This window comes from Gigantopelta aegis, chromosome 4 (genome assembly GCF_016097555.1).
Source record: "Gigantopelta aegis isolate Gae_Host chromosome 4, Gae_host_genome, whole genome shotgun sequence".
NCBI lineage: Eukaryota > Metazoa > Mollusca > Gastropoda > Neomphalida > Peltospiridae > Gigantopelta > Gigantopelta aegis.
Genome location: NC_054702.1, coordinates 46,660,618 through 46,684,142, shown reverse-complemented (window position 1 = coordinate 46,684,142; position 23,525 = coordinate 46,660,618). Strand labels below are relative to the sequence as shown.

The window sequence follows — 23,525 nt, the reverse complement described above, 5'->3', positions numbered from 1 at the left end:
TATCTAACTCCCTTTCTCTGTCAGATATAATATTTTAAAACAACTCATAAGATAAATGGTATCTAACAGCCACTCATGTGGTATTTATTATCTATTTTTAGATCCTAGAAAATTAATACAGAAATGTTTTCTTGTGTGTTTTATGAACATCTGTATGTACAGTCAAACCCCTGAAAACCGGACCCTAAGTAAACCAGAAATCCTGTAAAACTGAATTTTATTATTATGATTCCTTTTTAAATATCAGTAGAGAACAGAGCCTCTCTCAACATCATAAAATATGTCATAAAACCAGACTTCTAACTTGGTCCTTATTGGTGTCTGGTTTAGACGGGTTTCACTGTATGTCCACTAAATAATAAAATCTCTCTCCTCTAGACAAGTAAAGTGTTAACATAACTGTACATTAGATACCAATTGGCCATAGTTTAAAGGGATACACCCTAGTTACGGCTAGTTGTTAACCATTACGGCATTGTTTTTCGCTATTAAACCCATTTTTTTTACAAATAAAATTGCACTTTACTTACCATTTATTATTTAGAATATACATTTCCATGCACCTGAAGTGTTTTTTGGTAATCCTGGTAATCCTGGTTTTTGTAATACCACAAAATGCATTTTTCGTATTTCATAAAAAGGCACGGGCCTCCGAGAAAAAACCGTTGAGCAGACAAGGTCTAATCTATTTTTAGAGGGGATATTTCCATTTCAATGTCACAGACGTTGGTATACCACCTGACCGTTATCATTTTGGTTCGGTTTGTTTTCTCGTGCACGGTTCGCACAATCAACATCCGATTTGTTGTTGTTCATTTGTGAGATTTTTCTTCACAGTTCGTGAACATTTTCAGTAACAATAAAGTTCAGACAAGTAAGTGTCTCAGTACAAAACGTTACAAACCCTTAAAACCAATAATTTTGCTAAGTCTTACGATATCTGGAGAGGGGATACAACCAGGACAGAATAGTTGGAACATTGCCAGGAGAGGTGAAAGGGACGCACCCCAAGTCTGTGAAATTTGTCGTAATGTAGGCATTGTTGTGCTTTGAGCGACATCTACCGGTGATATCAGAATACTAACTTTCAAAATTATATCAAGCAATTGGGACATGGGGATTCCCATGGTATTTATCAATATAAAACCTGCTTTTTCACTCCATTTGATAAAAACGTGATCTAAGTGTGTTACAGGTTTGTAGATTAACCAAATTATAATTTATTTTCGCTGGATGGAACTAAGGTGTGCGGCTTTAAGATGTAATAAGTTGTTTTGTTTTGTTTAACGATACCACTAGAGCACAATTTGGATGTCAAACATTTGGTAATTTTGACATAGTCTTAGAGAGGAAACCAGCTACATTTTTCCATTAGTAGCAAAGGATTTTTTATATGCACCATCCCACAGACAGAATAGCACATACCATAGCCTTTGATATACCAGTCGTGGTGTACTGGATGAAGTGAGGAGAAATAGCCCAATGGCCACACCAATGATCCCAGACCGATTGCGCATCAAGTCAATGCTTTACCACTGGTCTACATCGCGCCCCCTTATGTGATAACATACCATTAAACATTCCTTGCCTTTCTTTGCCAGTGGCAGATTCATGATATTGATTTACAGTATAAGCACTTAATAACTGTAGTATGCAGAGGACAAGAAGCAAAACAAACCAAACTGTTGCTATTTCTGTGTTAATTTTTATTTTTATTCATGTGCTTGTGATGCCAGCTTGATTTGAAAATCCACTGTTGAATGCATTTTTATTGTTTTATTATTGATACAAGTATGTAGAATGACCAATAGTGGTGCTTCTGTCATTGCTATTTTCAGCTATTTTGTCATCGTGTAAACAGATTACATCATAGCTTCAGTGTTGTATGAGCTAGTTGTGATGAAGCTGCTGTACATACTAACATAGCCACAGGCCATGTAGCTGCTTGTGATGTGGAGCAAATGATTTAAAGCATGGTCACAAACCGGTGCTTTAATAGTCTTCTGATGAATACTGATGAATACTTAATGTACCAAGATGACACTATGGAAACCGGAAATGGTACCTATCATCAAATGAAATCCCATAGACGACAAAGGCAATGTATGTGCCTAAAACTGCTATATATAGTATATGGCTTGTTTTATTTTCAGCACAGTGTTTATTGAGTAGATATTAGGTGGAAAACATGTGATGCATCATGAACATTGTGACATGTGGTCTTGAAAGAAAACTACTGGTAATTATGTTTGATTGGTAACACTTCAAGGAACACTTAGGATTAAACATTTTGATTAGTGATAGTTGAAAAATTATTAGAAATTCTTTAACATTTCAGGATGGTGGACATAGCGATCTCTGAAACTTGAATATTAGTGAATTTGTGATGTGATGCTGACCTTGTGCACATTGTTTAGTTAGTGCCAAAACATGTAGGCCAGTGTGATATTTGATGTACTGTAGGCCAGTGTGATATTTGATGTACAGTGAAATCTCTCAAGACCGGACCCTCTGTAAACCGGAATTCCCTCAAAACCGGACGTTTTACCCAGTCCCTTTTTAAAAACCAGGACAGAACGTAACCTCTCTAAACTGGATCCCTCTTAAAACCGGACATTTGTCTTGGTCCCAAGGGTCTCCGGTTTAGAGGGGTTTCACTGTAAAACAAAACTACTGCCATCACAGATGCAAACCTCACCATTTAAGGGAAGCTCCCCTTTACTCCCCTGAAACTTGTTCAAGAGGAGTAATTTTTAGCTTCAAAATTACCTTCAAGAAATTACGTAATATTCTCTATTTGCAAATTCAGTAGCACCAAAACCAACCCTCGCCTGCAACCAACCTTGGTCAGGCTGCTTATGTTCTCTTGCACATGGCCTCAGATTACAGTTATCTTCCCATTTGGTTGTCCAAAATCCGGAAGTTTCACCGCGCAAGTAGTCTGCTGTTTGACTGTGATTATTTCATGGCAGACAGCTATGAAGTGGCAACTGTTTGACTGAAGTGACAGGGGATAGCATGTATTTTGTAAACATGTGTAACTTGTTGACATTGAAGACTTGTTTGTGGTAATTCCGGCCCATGCAAAAGTAGTGCTTTTTTTGTAAAATGGGTGTACTCCGGCCTGGTTTAGAGGGTGTGTCTGTTTAAACCAATATGCTGGGAGAAAGAGCTGGACAACAGGGGTTGTCCTTTTCAGGGTATGTGTCCCCCATGCAGGCAAAGGTACATACAAAACTTCACGGGCCTGCTGATATTAATAAAAATGTTATAGCCACTAAGGCTATATAGAAACATATAGCGAAATTAATTGTGGTCTGAGGCCACATGCCAGCACTGGTGATCCCTTCTCCCACCCTTCCCAAACCTTTTCCTGTCCTGCATGGAGGAGCTGGCGAAAGTCGACACCTGCACCCATGACAGGCATGTCTTACCTGACCTGACCTGACCTGACCTGACCTGACCTGACCTGATCTTATTTAGGGGAGCAATTAATTACTCTAAAAAAAAATTAATGGAGAGATCTACAGATGTTGCTAGTTACATATTTTTATTATTTTTAGTAACAGGTCATACAGCATTGGTTGGAATAGGAAATTACACAAAACCTAAATACTTTAGTATATCAGGTCTCAAATTTTGAATAAAAATTATTATCGTCAGTTGAAGAGATTACTTTTGGTTTTTAATTTTGTGTTTATTTGTTGCAAATGTTATTGGTGTATAGGCAAGCTCAAAATTGTCGTAGATGAGGACTTTACCCATGGCCAAATAAATTTCAGAATTGATGTGGGTAACAAGTTCTTAAAATGTAGCCCTGTACATGTGATTTTAGTGATAATATATATTTTTTTGTAATGAGATGAGTAACAGTATTTTCTGCTAACACAATTTCTTTAAGTCGAATTTTGTTTGTACATGTACCTGTATACATTTTTATAATATATCTAGGAAAGAGGGCTAACATAGAAATTAATTTGGTTTTACTTTATATCAATTTGATTAAATTTTGAGTATTTTTGTTTACAGATTATAAAAATCTGCCAATTTAAAAAATATTTTATAAGCCACTGTATATGTACATGTAAATAGTTCATTTGTGATTGGAAAACTTAATAAAATAATGAAAACATTTAGCAAATTGGTTTCAATTTTGATATTGTGGGCTGTGAGTATTTGAATGCTATTATAGACCTGCATGCCATCATGTGATGTATTTGTGAACTTCCTAATATAGCTTTGTAAATAATGATCAATACCAGTAAAGACTTCCTAATATTCAGCTAAATATTGATCAGTAATAGTAAAAACCTTTTCTACCAGACTGTTCCATATTGCATGTAACAGTACCTTACACAGTATTAGTGTTAGCCAATCTGTATTTACAGTAGGAAGCAAAATAACATAACAAAGCTAGGGCTTATGATTTTGTCTTCTAAAAATAGTCTGGTTATGGCTATACACAGAATGCCAGAATGCGTGTCACAGCTGGCATTCTGTGCAGTTTGATAAAAGACTTCAGAGTGTCTTTATATGTCTTTAATCTTCTTACTCAAAAAGAGGTTAACTATATATTTTTTATTAGAACAAAAAATGAGGACAATAATGCTTATGTGGCAATCCTGATAATCCAAATAAAGAGATTTTCTTGACCAGTAATGTTTCTTATGACCATGAATGGAAGTTGTACGATATATCAGTAAATCTGATCATGGGTATATATTAGGTGGATATGCATCAATGTGCTAGACGTAATCTTGGCAGAAGTTTCCCCACAGTGAAGTTGTTTGCAGTATGTATTGTGAATAAGTAGTACTTAGAGAGGTCAGTTTGTGTAATGTCTTAATTGAAGTATTCTATAAACTTTACTATTATCTACATTTGTTATTAAGGTTTGTACATGTACATGTATATATGTAAGTTGATAATGTAACTGTATTTTATATATATATATATATATATATATACAACTTTTATGCCTCATACCCAATACTGCTTAGGTAATTTAAATAGTGCTTTTGATTTGTCTGTGCATATGAACACTTTTTGGGGGGAGTGTTTAATATGCATCTTTCAGCAACCAAATTAAGCATATATATAATACCATAATAGTTGATATATGTGTACTCTCCAGTTGGTATACCTGTATGTATCTTAATTTGTCAAGATATTGGACTTGATAGTGTAAGGGGTGGGACGTAGCCCAGTGGTAAAGTAATCGATTCATGTGCGGTTGGTCTGGGATTGATCCCCGTCGGTTGGCCCATTGGACTAATACTATCTCTCATTTCAGCCAGTGCACCACAACTGGTATATCCAAGGCTGTGGTATGTGCTGTCCCATCTGTGGGATAGTGCATATAAAAGAATCTTTGCTATTAATGAATTTTTTTTAGTGTGTTTCCTCTCTAATACTACAGGTCAAAATTACTAAATGTTTGAAATCCAATAGCCGATGATTAATAAATCAATGTGCTCTAGAGGTGTCATTAAACAAAAGAAACAAACTTTGATAGTGCATTCTTAGGGATGTGAACCCATGCAGTACCTACCATTCACAAACAAACTTTGATAGTGCATTCTTAGGGATGTGAACCCATGCAGTACCTACCATTCACAAACAAAATTTGATAGTGCATTCTTAGGGATGTGAACCCATGCAGTACCTACCATTCACAAACAAACTTTGATAGTGCATTCTTAGGGATGTGAACCCATGCAGTACCTACCATTCACAAACAAACTTTGATAGTGCATTCTTAGGGATGTGAACCCATGCAGTACCTACCATTCACAAACAAACTTTGATAGTGCATTCTTAGGGATGTGAACCCATGCAGTACCTACCATTCACAAACAAAATTTGATAGTGCATTCTTAGGGATGTGAACCCATGCAGTACCTACCATTCACAAACACTTTGATAGTGCATTCTTAGGGATGTGAACCCATGCAGTACCTACCATTCACAAACAAACTTTGATAGTGCATTCTTAGGGATGTGAACCCATGCAGTACCTACCATTCACAAACACTTTGATAGTGCATTCTTAGGGATGTGAACCCATGCAGTACCTACCATTCACAAACACTTTGATAGTGCATTCTTAGGGATGTGAACCCATGCAGTACCTACCATTCACAAACAAACTTTGATAGTGCATTCTTAGGGATGTGAACCCATGCAGTACCTACCATTCACAAACATGATAACATAATTCACTGTGTCATCTAGACTGGCTACACTGGCAATTAATTTTCCTCATAGAAAGTGTTAGATTTCAAAAGCAACAATGGGGTAATCAGGTAATCAGTAACACATGAGGGTGTGTGTAGACTCCACAGGCCTATCACTTTCTATCTTGTCTGCAGTAATTGGTTTTCACTGGCTGTAGCCAGACGTTTGTGACTAACTGTATAAGTGTAATTACCAAAAACAATATTTAACAGGCGAACCATTTCATTGTGTGGGGTATACACTGTGCTGCCAGGTAAGTCGCGGAGCAGATTGGCCAGGTGCATGTTGTGAAATGTTTGGCTCAGTCATTAACTTGGGGCTGGGTGACCTATATGTAGCATACATGAGCTTACTGAGCACTTGATGTATACTACATGTATGTTGTACATGTTGGTACATCTATCACTTAGGCTATATAGTGTACAGTATTGCCTATGACCCCGGGAATTCTTTGTAAATGAAAAACTAAAAGGTAGGGCTTAACTGATTCAGGCTGAAAGTTGTAAGGATTTGAGTTTGTTAAATTGCATGCTAACATTTTGTCTGGAGTTTTTCTATCACTATATAATACACCTGTCCATCCATCCATCTGTCCATCCATCTATCTGTACATCCACCCATCCACCCATTCCAATAACATGTACAGGTAGATTCAGTCATTTAGTTTTGCAAATTCCGTTTGCACTCATAATGCCAAAACATTCAATACTGACATACATTTACATATTTGTACCAAATACTGATGTAATTCTAAATTAATAATTGCAAATTTATTTTCACTGGTTGAATTTAAAAGAAGTAGGGGCAAACCATTACTAATATTCCAGGTGGCACATGTCCTGACTCTGTATTGTCAAAAGAAGTAGGGGCAAACCATTACTAATATTCCAGGTGGCACATGTCCTGACTCTCTGTATTGTCAAAAGAAGTAGGGGCAAACCATTACTAATATTCCAGGTGGCACATGTCCTGACTCTCTGTATTGTCAAAAGAAGTAGGGGCAAACCATTACTAATATTCCAGGTGGCACATGTCCTGACTCTCTGTATTGTCAAAAGAAGTGGGGGCAAACCATTACTAATATTCCAGGTGGCACATGTCCTGACTCTCTGTATTGTCAAAAGAAGTAGGGGCAAACCATTACTAATATTCCAGGTGGCACATGTCCTGACTCTCTGTATTGTCAAAAGCCACAAACCCACATTAAAAACAAATTTATTTTCACTGGTTGAATTTAAAAGAAGTAGGGGCAAACCATTACTAATATTCCAGGTGGCACATGTCCTGACTCTCTGTATTGTCAAAAGCCATAAACCCACATTAAAAACAAATTTATTTTCACTGATTGAATTTAAAAGAAGTAGGGGCAAACCATTACTAATATTCCAGGTGGCACATGTCCTGACTCTCTGTATTGTCAAAAGCCACAAACCCACATTAAAAACAAATTTATTTTCACTGGTTGAATTTAAAAGAAGTAGGGGCAAACCATTACTAATATTCCAGGTGGCACATGTCCTGACTCTCTGTATTGTCAAAAGCCACAAACCCACATTAAAAACAAATTTATTTTCACTGGTTGAATTTAAAAGAAGTAGGGGCAAACCATTACTAATATTCCAGGTGGCACATGTCCTGACTCTGTATTGTCAAAAGCCACAAACCCACATTAAAAACAAAATATTTTATCAACCGTAGATTTATATGTTTATATTTTATTACTTTCAGGAATAACAACTTGTATAAAGGTGATTGATCCAGATAATATATGCAGCATTTTCATTTTCATTTTCCCTCAAGGGATTTAGTTTATATTATACATGTACATAATGAATATCCGAAAATTTGCACATACATGTAGTATCTTCATTTGTTTCTAGTTTCATAAGAATTCACAATGATAAATGGTCAATATATATATTCATATATACAGGTACTGCCACATAATCTTTTATTTTACCAGGAATAACAATGACAATGATGAATGGTCCTCATTTTATGCTATCATGTATATAAAGACACAGTTCCACTTATACTCTTTTTATTTTACCAGGAATAACAATGACAATGATGAATGGTACTCATTTTATGCCATCATGCATATAAAGACAATTCCACTTACCGGGGGTATACTCTTTTTATTTTACCAGGAATAATAATGAGCAATTATGAATGGTCCTCATTTTATGCCATCATGAATATAAAGACACAATTCCACTTATACTCTTTTTATTTTACCAGGAATAACAATGAGCAATGATGAATGGCCGAGATAATGACCTCAACTCTGCAGACCATCTCTTCGACCAGTTTGTCAGCGCATACACTTGCAAGACCATCCTCAACACATTCCAGGAACTGTGCAGTGTTCTAGGAGTCACCAACGCTGACCACACGACCTTCTACAAACAGCTCAAGTCACGGCTTACATCATGGAAGGCAGTATCTCTGTGGTCAAAACTCGACAAACGGGCCTCACATCGGGATTATCAGAAGATGCAGGCCTGCACAAATACCAAAGTATGTTGGGAGTCTACCATTGGTTTTTTTACAACAGTTTCATGAAATTAATTAACAGGGGACAATATTTAAAAATCTTAGGTAACCGGAAATCAATTCACATGAGTTTTACTTAGGTAACCGATTGTTCGGGTACGTGAATATTGTTCTCGTAACTGATGAGTTAGCTAGTCCTTCCTAATCCTAAAGCACTTGAACTACGGTTCTGTGCTACATTGATGGTTCAAATGTATTTAAAAAACATAAAATGACTTTCACTTTCATTACTGATATATGGTACTTTTAATTTTAGAATGTAATTGTTCACCAGGTACCCGATTAGCGGTTGTCATGATTTTAAAGTTGCGTAACCGACATACACACATGTACATACATTTGGAGATGGTGTTGTTGAAGAGTCATGGCTTATGTGTGGTTTAAGAATGTTTAACAAAAAAGAAGTATTTTTGTGCATCCTCATAAGTATTGTTTGCATTAATTAATAATATGATCATGAAGTTTATTTCATTTATTACCCAGGTTCTGGGCATATTTCTATACATGTTCATACTAATGATGGAAGATCCATCCACCAAGAAGGTCCCTTGCATTTTTACTATCCCAGTAAATGTAAATTTGGGGGGAAATTCTGCATTACTGATCATAGATATAATTTAATGTTTACTTCCTAGGCACATGTTACAAGTACGTTTTGTGGTCTGCTTTACACTGCATGCATTATCAAAAAACATAGAACACATATAAACTTTCTTACATGAAAGTGTATATCCCTCCGCCCCCCCCCCCCCATCCCCCATATAACTTTAAAAGCAGAAAAAGGGTGCAGATCTGCGTAGTGTCTTTTTACTAACAATTCAAAAACATTTTATTCAGAGAAAGAGAATTGTGTGTGTGTGTATACGTGCGTGCGTGTGTGTGTGTGTTTGTGTGCATGGTTTTGTGTATACATGTTTTTTTGTTGTTTTTTTGCTTAACACAGTGCATGGTTCCATCATTATTCCACAGTTTTAAAAAACACATTTTGAACTCTGCTCAATTAGTCTGACAGTGTGGAGGATTTTCTTCTCGATCACACACTACATGGATTTATCATTCAAGATTTCTCAAGAGAATAGTTCCTATTATTTGTAATGTTGCCAGTTATCTTAAGAAAAATTTGATCGATTTTCTTCCATTCATAGAAGAAGAAAACATATTCTATAAAAAAAAATTCTCCATTTTAGTTAATATTGACTTCCAAATTAGATCATGTGGAAGAATTTAAAGTCCACAGTTATGCAGAATTCTGTGAAGCGATATGTGGCCAATGTGTGTATACAGACTAAAAAGAGAAGAGAAAGTCGGAGTTCACTCCTGCAGGTTAAATCACATATGGACCACAGCTAGTACAAACAAAGGATCTTTGTTCAGTGAGAAAAAAACAGAGAGAAATATTTGTTTACCGGTAACTCAGAACATTGTTTAATAAGAAATGCAAAGTAGTGTATCTTTATAGCTGTTCAACTTTGCAGATATTATTATATTACCTACTCAGAAATGTGATTCACATAAATCTGTATAACACCAAAAACATCTAGACATGTAATTATCTCCAGATTAACCTTTAACTTTTGTAGACTTGCATTTCACATAATGGCTGTATTGTTCCGAGATTTATAATGGTATCATTGTTAAATGAGCGGGCGGGATGTAGCCTAGTGGTAAAGTGCTCGCTTGAAGCATGGTCTGTTTGGAATTGATTCCTGTTGGTGGGCCCATTGGCCTTTTTTTATTCTAGCCAGTGCACCATGACTGGTATATGAAAGACTGTGGTATGTGCTATCCTGTCTCTGGGATGGTGCTACTAATGGAAAAAATGTAATGGGTTTCATTTCTAAGACTATATGTCAAAATTACCAAATGTTTGACATCTAATAGCCGATGATGAATAAATCAATGTGCTCTAGTGGTGTTGTTAAAAAAAACAAATTTTTCATTATTAGAGATTCACCATCAATTTTATATTTTGTCACAAAATGTCCCAAGATAAAAATAAACAATCGGTACAAGTTTTATTGCAATTATAAAAAATAAAAAGTGGGGAGGGAATATCCAACATGTTTTTGCATTTATTTTTCATATTTAACATTCTTTTTGCATGTATATTCAGATTATTCTGTTCACGCTGATGTGACAAGAGAATTTTATGTGTAGAAAAAACTGTAAAGCGTTTTTGAGAAACGTTCATTTATTCAGCTTTCCACAGTGTTTAGTTGTGTGTTTTCAGTCTTATTTTACACATCAAATCACGTACGGGATTATTGTGGCAGCCTTCAGTAAATACACACTTGAGGTTTAACAGTATTTGAACAACAGAAACACTGTTTAAAAAGATAGCTGCTAAATTGACTGCTAGATTTAAGAAGGTAGCCCAGGATTTAGAATCAACCCCAGTTTCCTGAAAATCTGATCAAATCGAGTTTGTCGGTTAGGGCTCTTCCAAAAATGATCATTGGGGGGAGGGGGCTTACCCTGGACATTGCCAAATTAGCTAATTGATAAGTTTTATATAGTGTCTACAACCTTTAGTCTTTGGCTAATAAAAGTATTTTTAAATTGGCCACATTTTAAAAAAAATTGAGGAAATAATCTACATTTGTAAAGTAAAATCTGCTTTGAGCTACTTACAAACATTTGGATAACAACAAGCACCTTGTCTCTACAGATACTGATATTCTAAACAAGAAAATATCTTTAATAGGTAGTTTTAGTAATCACAAAGGATCTGTTAGCCGAAAACATGTTACAATGGTAGCAAACTTAGAAGACTGTATTTAATATCAGCACTCACACTAGTACAAACTTTGTGTCAGCCAATTTTTATAATAATATACATGTACCGGTAGTATAGGTGAAAGAAATGTATGTTACAAAGAAAATGAACAGTGACTGCTATAACATTAGTACAAGACCGCAAACACACTGGGCATGAAAAGTCTGGTATATCATATATTCTATACAAGAAAATGTATTTAATATTTATTTTTAGTCTCCAAAATGGCTCTGTTAGTCAGAAACATCTTACAATGACTGCAAACTCAGAACAGTTCCTTAATTTAAATTAACTTTAAAAAAAAAATCAAACTGAAATGTAATGAAGTAAAATCAAATTAATAAAAAACTTAATAAAAATGAGTATGTATGCTGTATAAAAATTCCACAGAAGACCCTGCATCGCATAGTAGATTATAATCTACAAAATATATTTAATTTTATATAGACAAATATTTTCCAAAATATATATATATAGAAAAATATGTTTAAACTACCTTTTTGTTGCACTACCTTGTTGATAAGGAAGGTTGTAGCTATATATTTTTTTTTTTATAAATGTAGATGCATACCTGAATATTTGTTCTGTTATGAAACATAAATTTGTAAGTTGGTCATTTAGTATGATTTACTTGTTGTTTCACCGGAATAGAGGCAGCTCTACATATTTGAACAGATTTATATTTTAGTCTTTACAATGCACGATTATATAATGCCTTTAAACCTAGGAGTAATTTTTAAGTATCATTATTTCAGATACCTGTCAGATCTCCGGATTTTATGGAAGTTGATTACTCATTATTATGTGCCAAACTTAACAGGGTTTCTGCCAGAAAGAACTTTTGAGCATGACGCTATGTAATTGAATATTTATATTGTGTGTTGTGAATGCAACCACAGTCGACAGGGGGTATGGGGGGCCTCCTCCAGAAAGAAAATGGGTTAGGTTTATGGTTAGGGTTAAGAAAATCATACAATAGTGATAAGAGTCATTAATTTTGTCAAAATCTGCACAAACATTTGGGTATGGCATCATACCTGTTTTACACTGGCAGAAACCCTGCTTAATCCACCATTACCGTGATTACTGAAAGACAGTTTTCGATTGGTTTCAATGATCACAGGGCACAGAACCAAAAACGTGGTTCCCATAAAATGTGAAATTCTGAGTTCTGCCAGTACTTAATTGTGTTGTTAATGTCTGTATGCAGACACCTAATGACTGTTGATTAAATGGTGTGCTGTGGTGTTAATTAACAGACATGCCTGTTCTTTCAGGTGCTGGTGATCGGTGCAGGTCCCTGTGGTCTGCGCATTGCTATAGAAGTTGCCTTTCTGGGTGGGCGAGCCGTTGTCGTGGAGAAGAGAGACCGGTTCTCTCGTAACAATGTGCTGCACCTGTGGCCATTCCTCATCACCGATCTCAAGAACCTGGGGGCCAAGAAGTTCTTTGGCAAATTCTGTGCTGGTGCTATAGACCACATTAGTGAGTTTTATTATTGTTTTGTAAAAAAAATTCTAAAGTAAAGTTTAATAATCCCAGAAACAAATATAGTGTCAGGGTTGGGGCCCTTATATCACCATCTTACAGACATGTTAAAGGCTAATGATTGTACATATAAAAAATATCATAACAGTAATAATAAATATTGGAGGTGACGTAGCCCAGTGGTAAAGTGCTAGCCTGATGCACGGTCGGTTTGGAATCAATCCCCATCGGTGGGTCCATTGGGCTAGGTTTCGTTCCAGCCAGTGCACCACGACTGGTACATGTATATCAAAGGCTGTGGTATGTGCTATCCTGTCTGGGAAGGTGCATATAAAAGAACCCTTGCTACTGATGAACATAAAGTAATGGGTTTCTTCTCTAAGACTATAAGTCAGAATTACCAAATGTTTGACATCCAGTAGCCAATGATTAATAAATGTATGTGCTCTAGTGGTGTCGTTAAGCAAAACTATTTTTTTATTGTAAATTCAGTTCAGAGAGTTTTATGTCATTAACAGTGACTTTTTACATAACAATGTAACATGGCGTGATTTCCATAATTATTGAAAGCTTGAGTTACAGATTTAATGTAGGTCATTTTATCATAATTGTAAAATATCATGATTGTCTCATAAATTAAAAAACCCCATCAAAACTGTTCCATAATTCCATATTTTAGCATCATCTGAAATATGTTTTAAATGTTTTGTTTATCATTTTCATATTTCTTGGTTAAAATTAAATATTTGCTTTATTTATTGTATTTTGTATTAGTTACTATTATAAGAAAATGTTCATTAAAATATATATTACCGTAACTCATATTTTTGCCCTATTTTTATTTTTTAAAACATATTTACCATTAATATTGTGTAAAAATTGTGTGGAAAATGGATATGCTATTAATTTTCAATTATGAACACCACAACCAGTGCAAAATGCATGCATCCATGCATACCCAAACATGTGTATGACCTACAGTGTATAAGATGTGATGGCTCATAATTTGCACGATGATCTACAGTGTTCGAGATTAACGGTATCCCGATATCCCGGGGATACCAGAATTTAATTTTGGATACCAGACTTCAAGAACCCAGTATCCCACCGGGATGCCATATAATACTAAATTCTCAGGTGGGATACCAGATTTTGAAATGTTAGTATCCAACTGGGATACTGGCCAAAAAATTTAATCTCGAACACTGATCTAATATTTCTATTTGAATTTCACTTGTAGCTACAGGTTTATTATATTACGTGCAACTGTTCTTCATTACAGGTATACGACAGCTACAGTGTATTCTTCTGAAAGTGGCACTTATATTGGGTGTTGAGGTCCATGTTAATGTTTCTTTTGATGAAATTCTCGAACCCCCTAAGGACCAGACAACCTGTAAGCAAAATATTTTGTTGAGTTATAAATAATAAAACCAATTTCATGGATGGATTGTTATCCTGTCAGCAAACTTAATAGTAGTAACCGGCCTCAGTGGTGTCGTGGATACGCCATCAGACATAAGGCTGGTAGGTATTGGGTTTGCAACCCGGTACTGGCTCCCACCCAGAGTGAGTTTTAACAACTTGATGGGTAGGTGTACATAAGACCACTACACCCTCTTTTTCATTAACAACTAATCCACTGTCCTGGACAGATAGCCCAGATAGCTGAGGTGTGTGTCCAGAACAGCATACTTGAACCTTAATTGGATATAAGCACGAAAATAAGTTGAAATAAACAAATAAAATAAAAAATAGTAGTGATACATATAGATTAATTAGCTGCACAATTCAGAGCCAGTAAGAAGGAAAGGGAAGAAGGGTCAGGGGCAGTATGTTTTTCTCTGTTTAAATAACTATAGATTAAAATAATTCCTATAGAACTGACATGCCATTGCTGTAGTCTGTCATACTTTTATGAATAGATAAATCAGTTGTCAGTATAAAAAACACACCCCAGTTACCTGTCTGAGTGTATATTGTGTTTGGGGTGGGAAGGAAAGCAAAATATAGTGAAAAGAAATCATTGCTGAAAAACCCCAGTGTGATGGCAGTGTTTTTTTATATTTGGTCAGATTATAGTAAACAATATAATTCCATCTCAAATACAAAATGAAGTGTATTATATTATTCCTTAAGTTATTTGTTTTCATTAATAACTTGTTATTTTGGTTATTATTTATAAATATAGATAATTATTTTTAGATACTGTGTTAATTATCAGATTTAACTTACATCTCAGTTGTATTATGTTGTACAGTGTTTACAACTAACAGTTCCTTTGATATTGTAAAAAATTTTTTTTTTAATTATGTTTTTTGGTTTTGTTTTGTTTACATTATGTACATGTATGTTCATAGTCTTAAAGTTTTGACTTTGTCTTAAAACTAGTTTTCTTCCTGGAACTATAGTCACACAAATTAGCCTTGATATTTCAGCTGTTGGGTGGCGATGTTTGGTGACCCCTAGGGACCACCCAGTGTCTGAATACCAGTACGATGTTTTGATTTGCTGTGATGGAAAACGAAATACCATTCCTGGTAAAGTGGTTATTATTTTTAGTGTTACTTTATAAATGTATTAGTCCCCATCTGCATTCCCCCACCATCCATTCATTCATCCATCCATCCCATATATCCATCCATCCATTCTCACTCACTTATCCACCCAGCCACTTACCCAGCCAGGCATTCAGCCATCCAACCCATCAATCGATTTACTAACTCAGCCACACAGCCACTTATCCAGCCAGGCATTCAGTCATACATCCAGCCATAAAAATATGCATGGTATAATTCAAAATTGATATTTACACTTTCTTAAATCTATGGTCAATCCTCCTTTCATGGATTTACTTAACGTTAAGAATCATACTCTGCAGCAATCTTGTATAATGTTTCAAATACGATGTGATGTCATTTGTAAATCATACATGACTTCAGTAACAAAAAGGCTCCAACTCCAGTAAAAATAAAAAAGGAATTCCCCATTTAAAAGTTCCGGTCCACGTTGAACATATTTGTGATACAAGATATATTTATTACGGTTTTGAAAATGTCTTTATTACTATAGTAAGATTGAATAGGTACATACATGTATGTAATAAAATATTATAGTTATATACCTCAATTGGATTACATGTCCACAAAAGAATTACATCCATATAATTAAAGTTACGTTGTACCTAATACAAGGAGACAAATCTAACATGCATTTTGCTTCAGTCCTTAGGATACGGGACTGTCTTTAAAACTTATTTGTGTTAAATGTTTATGACTATTAATTGTTTTTATCAATTAGGCTTTCCTCGCAAGGAGTTTCGAGGGAAGATCGCCATTGGGATCACTGCTAATTTTATTAACCGGAACACCACTGCTGAGGCTTATGTTGAGGAAATCAGTGGGGTTGCCTTCATATTCAACCAGAAGTTCTTTCTTGATCTGAAAGATAAAACTGGCATTGGTTTAGAAAACATTGTGTACTACAAGGATGAAACGCACTATTTTGTGATGACAGCTAAAAAGGACAGCCTGCTTGATAAGGGAGTTTTAAAAGAGGTAACAATGATTTAACGCTTAATTACTTGTGTCTTTTTTGTGTGTGTTTTTTTGCATGCATACATGTTAAAATAATATTACAGATTTGGTTATATTCTTGTTATTAAGTAAGCAAGCAGTATTTTAAAGTATTTCATGTTGTATTTAAGATGGTTCTTAAAAATCATTTGTTCCATGGGTGATTTAATATGTGGCTACTAGCTGTGTAAGAAAATAACTGATAAAAGATCCCTGGCTACCAAAGCATATAAGAATTTAATGGTTTCTGGCACGAGTACTTTGGTAGATGGTGTTTCTGACAGTCTAAAACATTTTTTTGCTTAAGTGAGTTCCAAGGATTGATTTTCTTGAGACGGGTGTCAGGAAGACCATCTACAAAAGGACAAGTGCCAGAAATATTTTCTAAATCAGTGATACTTACGATTTTACTATAATTATTATAAAATTCACTGCTTTTTACTTTTGTATCATGACGTCACAACCCTTTTCTCAGCTGATAAATATTATGTCACTAAAAGGAATGCATGCAGTATTACATATTGTGTGATTTCATATACCACCTTTGATTATGGAACAATCTAATTAAAATTAGCTCCACTATTACATGTGGATCTAAAGACAGCCAGTTGGAGCTCATGTCCACCAATCAAAACCTTACTTGCACAATCCTGCCAGTGATTTAAAACTAACAACACTGCGTAGTCCCCAATGTCCAGGTAACATTTCGTCTGTAAATAATAATTTAAATATTGACCAATCACACTTCGCCTTTTATAACGTTATTTGGGAGCATACAAATTCTAAAAATATCGGGCAAGTCTATTTTAGTGGCCACAGTACAGCGAACCATACCAATACGTTATCAGTCTTCAATTTTACATTAAAAATTATTTATTTTATAAAATAAAACATGTTTTAAGGCATTCGTAATTCACACGAAACATGTCGTATACCCTCAGGATAATTCGGAATGTTTTCAAATTATTTTTAAATCACTGGCAGGATTGTGCAAGTAAGGTTTTGATTGGTGGACATGAGCTCCAACTGGCTGTCTTTAGATCCACATGTAATAGTGGAGCTAATTTTAATTAGATTGATTATGGAAAAACGTAATGAACAGGTAGCAATGGCTGTCTACCTCCTAAACGATGATACCAATTAATGAATGAAAAGGTGCATTACCGTCATGGGGACATGTGCTTGGCAGTTTTTCTAGCACAGTTTTCTGGCACCTTTCTACTGGTTGATTGAACTGGAAAACACTTGCAACAGTCCCATAGGGTACTCACTATGATCATCGGCAAGCAAACTTTTATATGCACTTTCCAACAGGCAGGGTGACAAATACCTGGCATAACTCTGGTTAGGAGAGGGTGTGAATCTAATGAGTCCTTTTCACAGAAGGGGTCAATGTGACTCAATCCCACAACTCTGCTGTACACATTCAGGTGAGAATTCTACTAAACCACACCCTGCCTGCCTTTATTAAATGTGTTTTCTTCTTCTTTGTTTTCCTCCCAGGATTATGGCGATGCAGCTACGCTGTTGTCTCAGAGCAATGTGAATCACGAGGCACTGCTGGCGTACGCGAGAGAGGCTGCCGATTTCTCCACCAATCACAAGCTTCCCGCCCTCGATTACGCCGTCAACCACTTTGGACAGCCCGATGTCGCCATGTTCGATTTCACGTCTATGTTTGCTGCGGAAAACGCCAGTCGAGTTATCAAGCGGCATAACCACAAACTGCTTTTGGGCATTTGTGGTGACAGCTTGTTGGAGGTTAGGAAGTAGTATAATTTATGACCTATAGTCCATTCCATCCTACAAAAATTTTATTTTGTAAATAATTTCAGTTTTGGTTTGACATAAGAAGAAAAGTAAAGGTGTTTTGGAAATTTAAACCCCCCCCCCCCCACCACCACCACTATTTTTGTGTTCAATTTAGAAAACAATCAGCTAAAAAAAAACAACTTGTAGTAAATTCAATACTATGAAAAAAGGCGTTCCCTCTGGGATGGACTATACATAATATGACTTGATTTGACATTTAAATGTTTTCATGTAAGGACCAGTTTTGTATTTGTTATGGAAATGGAAGCAAATAAGGAGGTGGTGTGAGCTTGTGTAAATTCAATCCATGTAGATCAAATGAAATTTTCTTTGAACTAGTCAATCGAAGATACTTGCCTTAAACCACTTTTTTAACTCTTGTCAAGTAATTGGTTTTGTGTATTTATATTTCCGTTTCCTGTGAGTGCCGTGTGCAAAACGGCGGGAAATATGAATTGGGGAATGCACTGTATACAGTGTACAGTATGTCGATTGGCGTGATATCTCGCCTGCAGTAGTCAGAAGGTTAACATCTATTTCTTGCTCTAGCCAGTGTGCCTCACGACTAGTATATCAAAGGCCATGGTATGTGCTGTCCTGTCTCTGGAATAGTACATATAAAAGATCTCTTGCTACTAATTTGAAAATGTAGCTGGTTTCCTATCTAAGACTATGTCAGAATTACAGAATGTTTGACATTCAACAGCCGATGATTAATAAATCAATGTGCTCTTATGGTGTCGCTAATTAAAAACAAAGAAACAAACTATGTAACATTTTATTAGTATTATCATGACGTTCTAATTGTTGACAGATACATGTTAGTTGTTTTTTTCTACAGCCATTTTGGCCGACTGGCTCTGGATGTGCACGTGGATTTCTGGGCGTATTTGATGCTGCATGGATGATCAAACGGTGGGCTTCAAACACCACAACACCATGGCATTTAATTGCAGAGAGGGAGAGTATTCTGCAGCTACTGTCTCAGACAACTCCAGAAACTCTGGCCAAGAATCACAGCCAATACAGTCTTGATCCTAATACCCGGTTAGTATGATCATGAAATAAAAAAAACTCGATGTTTGTATGTTGTATAGACAGTTAGCCATAGTTATTATCTTTTGGTTTTCCCTTTTTTTTTTCTGTCTGACGGTCTCTCTCTGGGTTTATGTCTCTGTCTCACTGTCTCTGTCTCTCTCTGTCTTCCCAGGATTGGCAGCATCAGGTTTCATCTCTTTCTGTCAACCACAAAACAAATATTGCTTTCCTTTTTTCTTTACTAAAGTTTTTTTCTTATTCTTTATTTTTTAGGTATCCCAATCTTCATTTGAAGAGAGCTTTAAAACCAATCCAAGTTCGTCACCTCTATGATGGTGGAGATGAGTCTGAGCTCAAAGAATTGGTTGATATTCCAGCCAAGAGGGCCAGAAATAACGAAACAATTCCACAAGTCATTAATGGTAATTATTTGTTCAGTTATATATCTTGCCAGTTATTATTATTTTTTTTATTTTTATTAAACTGATAAAACGCGGTAGTGTAGTGATTGTATAACCTACTAAGTTAATACGATCACTGCACAACCATATAATGTTAATTAGTTATGAATTAAAATAATTATTAATCTCAAGTACCCAGATACGTAGTGCTTAATAGGTTAGATTTTCGTGAATGGGTTGTGTGGACATTTTATTTGTTAATTCTGGTGCTGAATAACCGAGCGAAAATTAAACAGTTGTTATAGCATTGTTAATAAAAAAAAATTATGTGTTTGTTTTCAGATAGCAACATTGACAGCTATACAATACTGCGATGGTGCCAAAAGGTGCTCAACACAGACCAGTACCGAAATGTTCATATTGTTGACTTCACAAGCTCTTGGAGAAGTGGACTCGCATTCTGTGCCTTGATACACGCATTTAGACCTTCTCTGATGTAGGTTCCACAATACATATCTATTACAGTTACGTTAAGGTTTTAAAAAATTTTGGTTTTAGCACATTTTGTTTTACGTCCTGGTATAACTGACCTGTCACTTTGTGTCCGACTTCGCTAGATGTGATTTTTCATGTTACATTTTGTGTCATTTCTAAATAATAAAATGCTTGGTTTTAAGAAAAAAAATATTCTGAATGGCACTGTGGCAAACCAGGTAAGGCAGCGCGACATTTTTCTTGCCGTCGTCACCCTAAGATTTTAGGGGCTTAACGGCAATTAAGGAGGGCAGCAGCAGCAATTGACGCCGTCGATTCTGTGGTGAAATTTTAACCCTGATAACAGTGGGTTTTCACTTTCTCTTGACCAAATGTCAAAATAACCATATATTAAAACACCAAATAACCATAGTTTAAAATGGCGCTGAGGTGTCGAAAAATATACATTTCCTTTCATTCTACTCTGTTATTCCTTCATATCTGTAAAATTTCATTATTTACTGTAGTTTTCCATTCTGTTTAAAATACAGAAGTTCATTTTTATAATTCTACTGTTGATATATCTGTTTTTCAGAGACTTCAACCAACTGATAGAGTCTGAGGTGGCCAAAAACTGTCAGTTAGCGTTTGACACGGCTGAGAAGGAGCTCGCTGTTTCCCCGGTCATGTCGGGCGAAGATATGGCCACGTCGGCCATCCCCGACAAATTGACCATCATTGCTTATCTGTCTCAGCTCTTCCAGATCTTCAAGTCTGAACCGCTACCTACAAGTGAGTGGCGATCACATTTTTCTCGTCTTATTTTATTGCTGACAGTGTTTTAAAAAATTATCCAACTTGCTTCCATATTCTGCTATAATTTATTATAATTGAGTTCTTCTCCTCCTTTCCCTTCTTTCTCCTCCCCCCCCCCTCTCTCTCTCTCTCTCTCTCTCTCTCTCTGTGTGTCTCTGTCTCTGTCTCTGTCTCTGATATGTTCTCTCAAATTTATTTTTGATAATGTCAGGGTGGTGGTTCTAATATTACTACATTTACACTTAGAAATGTTTAACTCTAACTGTTGTATTTGAACAAAGATTATATACATGTATATATATATATATATATGTACATTGAATCCCTCTCCTGATCATAAATAGTGACGTTAAAAATGGTTTTAAATGAATGTCTAAATGTGCATGCTTATACATAGAATAGATTTTTCAATTTTAACTCAGTTGCCGATGACTGCATGTTTCAACACAAACTAGTCACAGCTTCTTCTGTGGATGATGGTTCTGAAAGTGATGACGAAGTTGTATCTTTGAAGAAACCTTACACCCTGAAACGTCAGACAACCATGGAAGAAACATACTACCCATTAGACTTTGCCTGGTTGAAACAGAGGTTCAGTCGAAGACAGGATAGTCTTGAGATGGGGAAGAAAATCACGAAGTTTAGTACAAGTGATGATGATGCCGACATCCTTGATGAAATCATTGCTAATCAAGCAGAAGCTGAAGAACTAGCTACTGAATCAGAGGCTCAGTGTTTACAGCCCTGTAAACCTGATCTTGTCAAGTTCCCAGATGAAGGACTGCAAACATCAAATTCAGATCCTGAATGTAAAAGTGATGATAGGTCTTATAAAGTAGATGTGGTAGAACTGAGATGCCTTTTTTCAGCATCAGGCCATAAACAGAAGAAGAGAAATCATCCAGAAAAAGAATTATGCCAGAATCCAGAGTCTCATAAACCTGAACACCTAGGAAATATGAAAACCTCTGAACACGAACATAAGTCAGCTAATAATGATGATGACATGTCTTATAAAATAAATTTGGAAGAACTGAGATGTCGGTTTTTTACATCAGCCACAAAATACAAGAAGACGAATGATCAACAGATATCATCCAGGAATCGACGAACTCTCAAACCTGAATGTCTGCAGCTTCCAGTATCAGATGTGAAATCGTCAGACAGTGATTTCAAGCTGACTGCTGAGAGTGATGTTATGTCTTATAAAGTAGATATGGAAGAACTGAGATGTCGTTTCTCGAATTCAGCCCGAAACAAACGAAGAGAAAGGTTGGAGAGAAATTGTGTGAACTTGGGCATTGGTGTGGAAGATATTTTGGATGATCCAGATAATACTTTAGAAAACATGGTTTATCATGATGAACTTCAGCACTTTGACAGTGATAGTTCAGAGGACATGGATCTGCATGATGGATTTCAGCATTCTAATAGTAATAGTTCAGAGTATATGGTTCACCCGAATGAATTTCGGCACTTTGATGGTCATAGTTCAGAGGGCATATTTCAGCACTTTGATGGCCATAGTTCAGAGGGCATGATTCAACAGGATGAATTTCGGCACTTTAATGACCATAGTTCAGAGGGCATGATTCAACTGAATGAATTTCAACACTTTGTTGGCCATAGTTCAGAGGGCATGATTCAACAGGATGAATTTCGGCACTTTAATGACCATAGTTCAGAGGGCATGATTCAACAGGATGAATTTCGGCACTTTAATGACCATAGTTCAGAGGGCATGATTCAACTGGATAAATTTCAGCACTCTGATAGTCATAGTTCAGAGGACATGATTCAACTGGATGAATTTCAACACTTTGTTGGCCATAGTTCAGAGGGCATGTTTGAACATGATGAATTTCAGCACTTTGATGGCCATAGTTCAAAGTGCATGATTCAACATGATGAATTTCAGCACTCTGATAGTCAGTCCACAGCACATGGTTCAGTATGATGAATTTCAGCGCTCTTAAAAGTCATGGTGATTGTTCAGAGGACATGGTTCAACACATATGTCAGCATTCTGATTGTAATACATGTAGTTCAAAGGACGTGGTTCAACAGTATGAATTTCATCACTGATAATCTGATAATCCTAGTGATTCTTCAGAGGACGTGGTTCAACAGTATGAATTTCATCACTGATAATCTGATAATCCTAGTGATTCTTCAGAGGACATGGTTCAACAGTATGAGTTTTAGCACTCTGATGGTGATAGTTCAACGGACAAGATGCATCATGCTGCAAATTTTGTTGACCAAGCTTTTTTGTTGTTAAATAGTGTTGCTAATTCTGTGATATTTTATGTAATAATAAACACATTTTGTTTCCATATTTTTAAACATGAG

The 23,525-nt window shown here is 35.9% G+C and overlaps 1 protein-coding gene across 3 annotated transcripts in view; it reads left to right on the top strand.

Moving 5' to 3' along the window:
* LOC121370621 (F-actin-monooxygenase MICAL3-like) overlaps positions 1-23,525 on the top strand; it is a 98,100-nt gene that overhangs the window by 38,428 nt on the left and 36,147 nt on the right. For all 3 annotated transcript variants that reach the window (XM_041495979.1, XM_041495978.1, XM_041495977.1), the window contains exons 3-12: positions 8,479-8,757; positions 12,847-13,054; positions 14,340-14,453; positions 15,496-15,597; positions 16,358-16,614; positions 18,136-18,393; positions 19,286-19,491; positions 19,756-19,904; positions 20,226-20,379; positions 20,953-21,149. In XM_041495979.1, coding sequence (XP_041351913.1) covers positions 8,494-8,757; positions 12,847-13,054; positions 14,340-14,453; positions 15,496-15,597; positions 16,358-16,614; positions 18,136-18,393; positions 19,286-19,491; positions 19,756-19,904; positions 20,226-20,379; positions 20,953-21,149 — 1,909 coding nt within the window. In that variant the 5' untranslated portion in view covers positions 8,479-8,493. The remainder of the gene's footprint in view (positions 1-8,478; positions 8,758-12,846; positions 13,055-14,339; positions 14,454-15,495; positions 15,598-16,357; positions 16,615-18,135; positions 18,394-19,285; positions 19,492-19,755; positions 19,905-20,225; positions 20,380-20,952; positions 21,150-23,525) is intronic.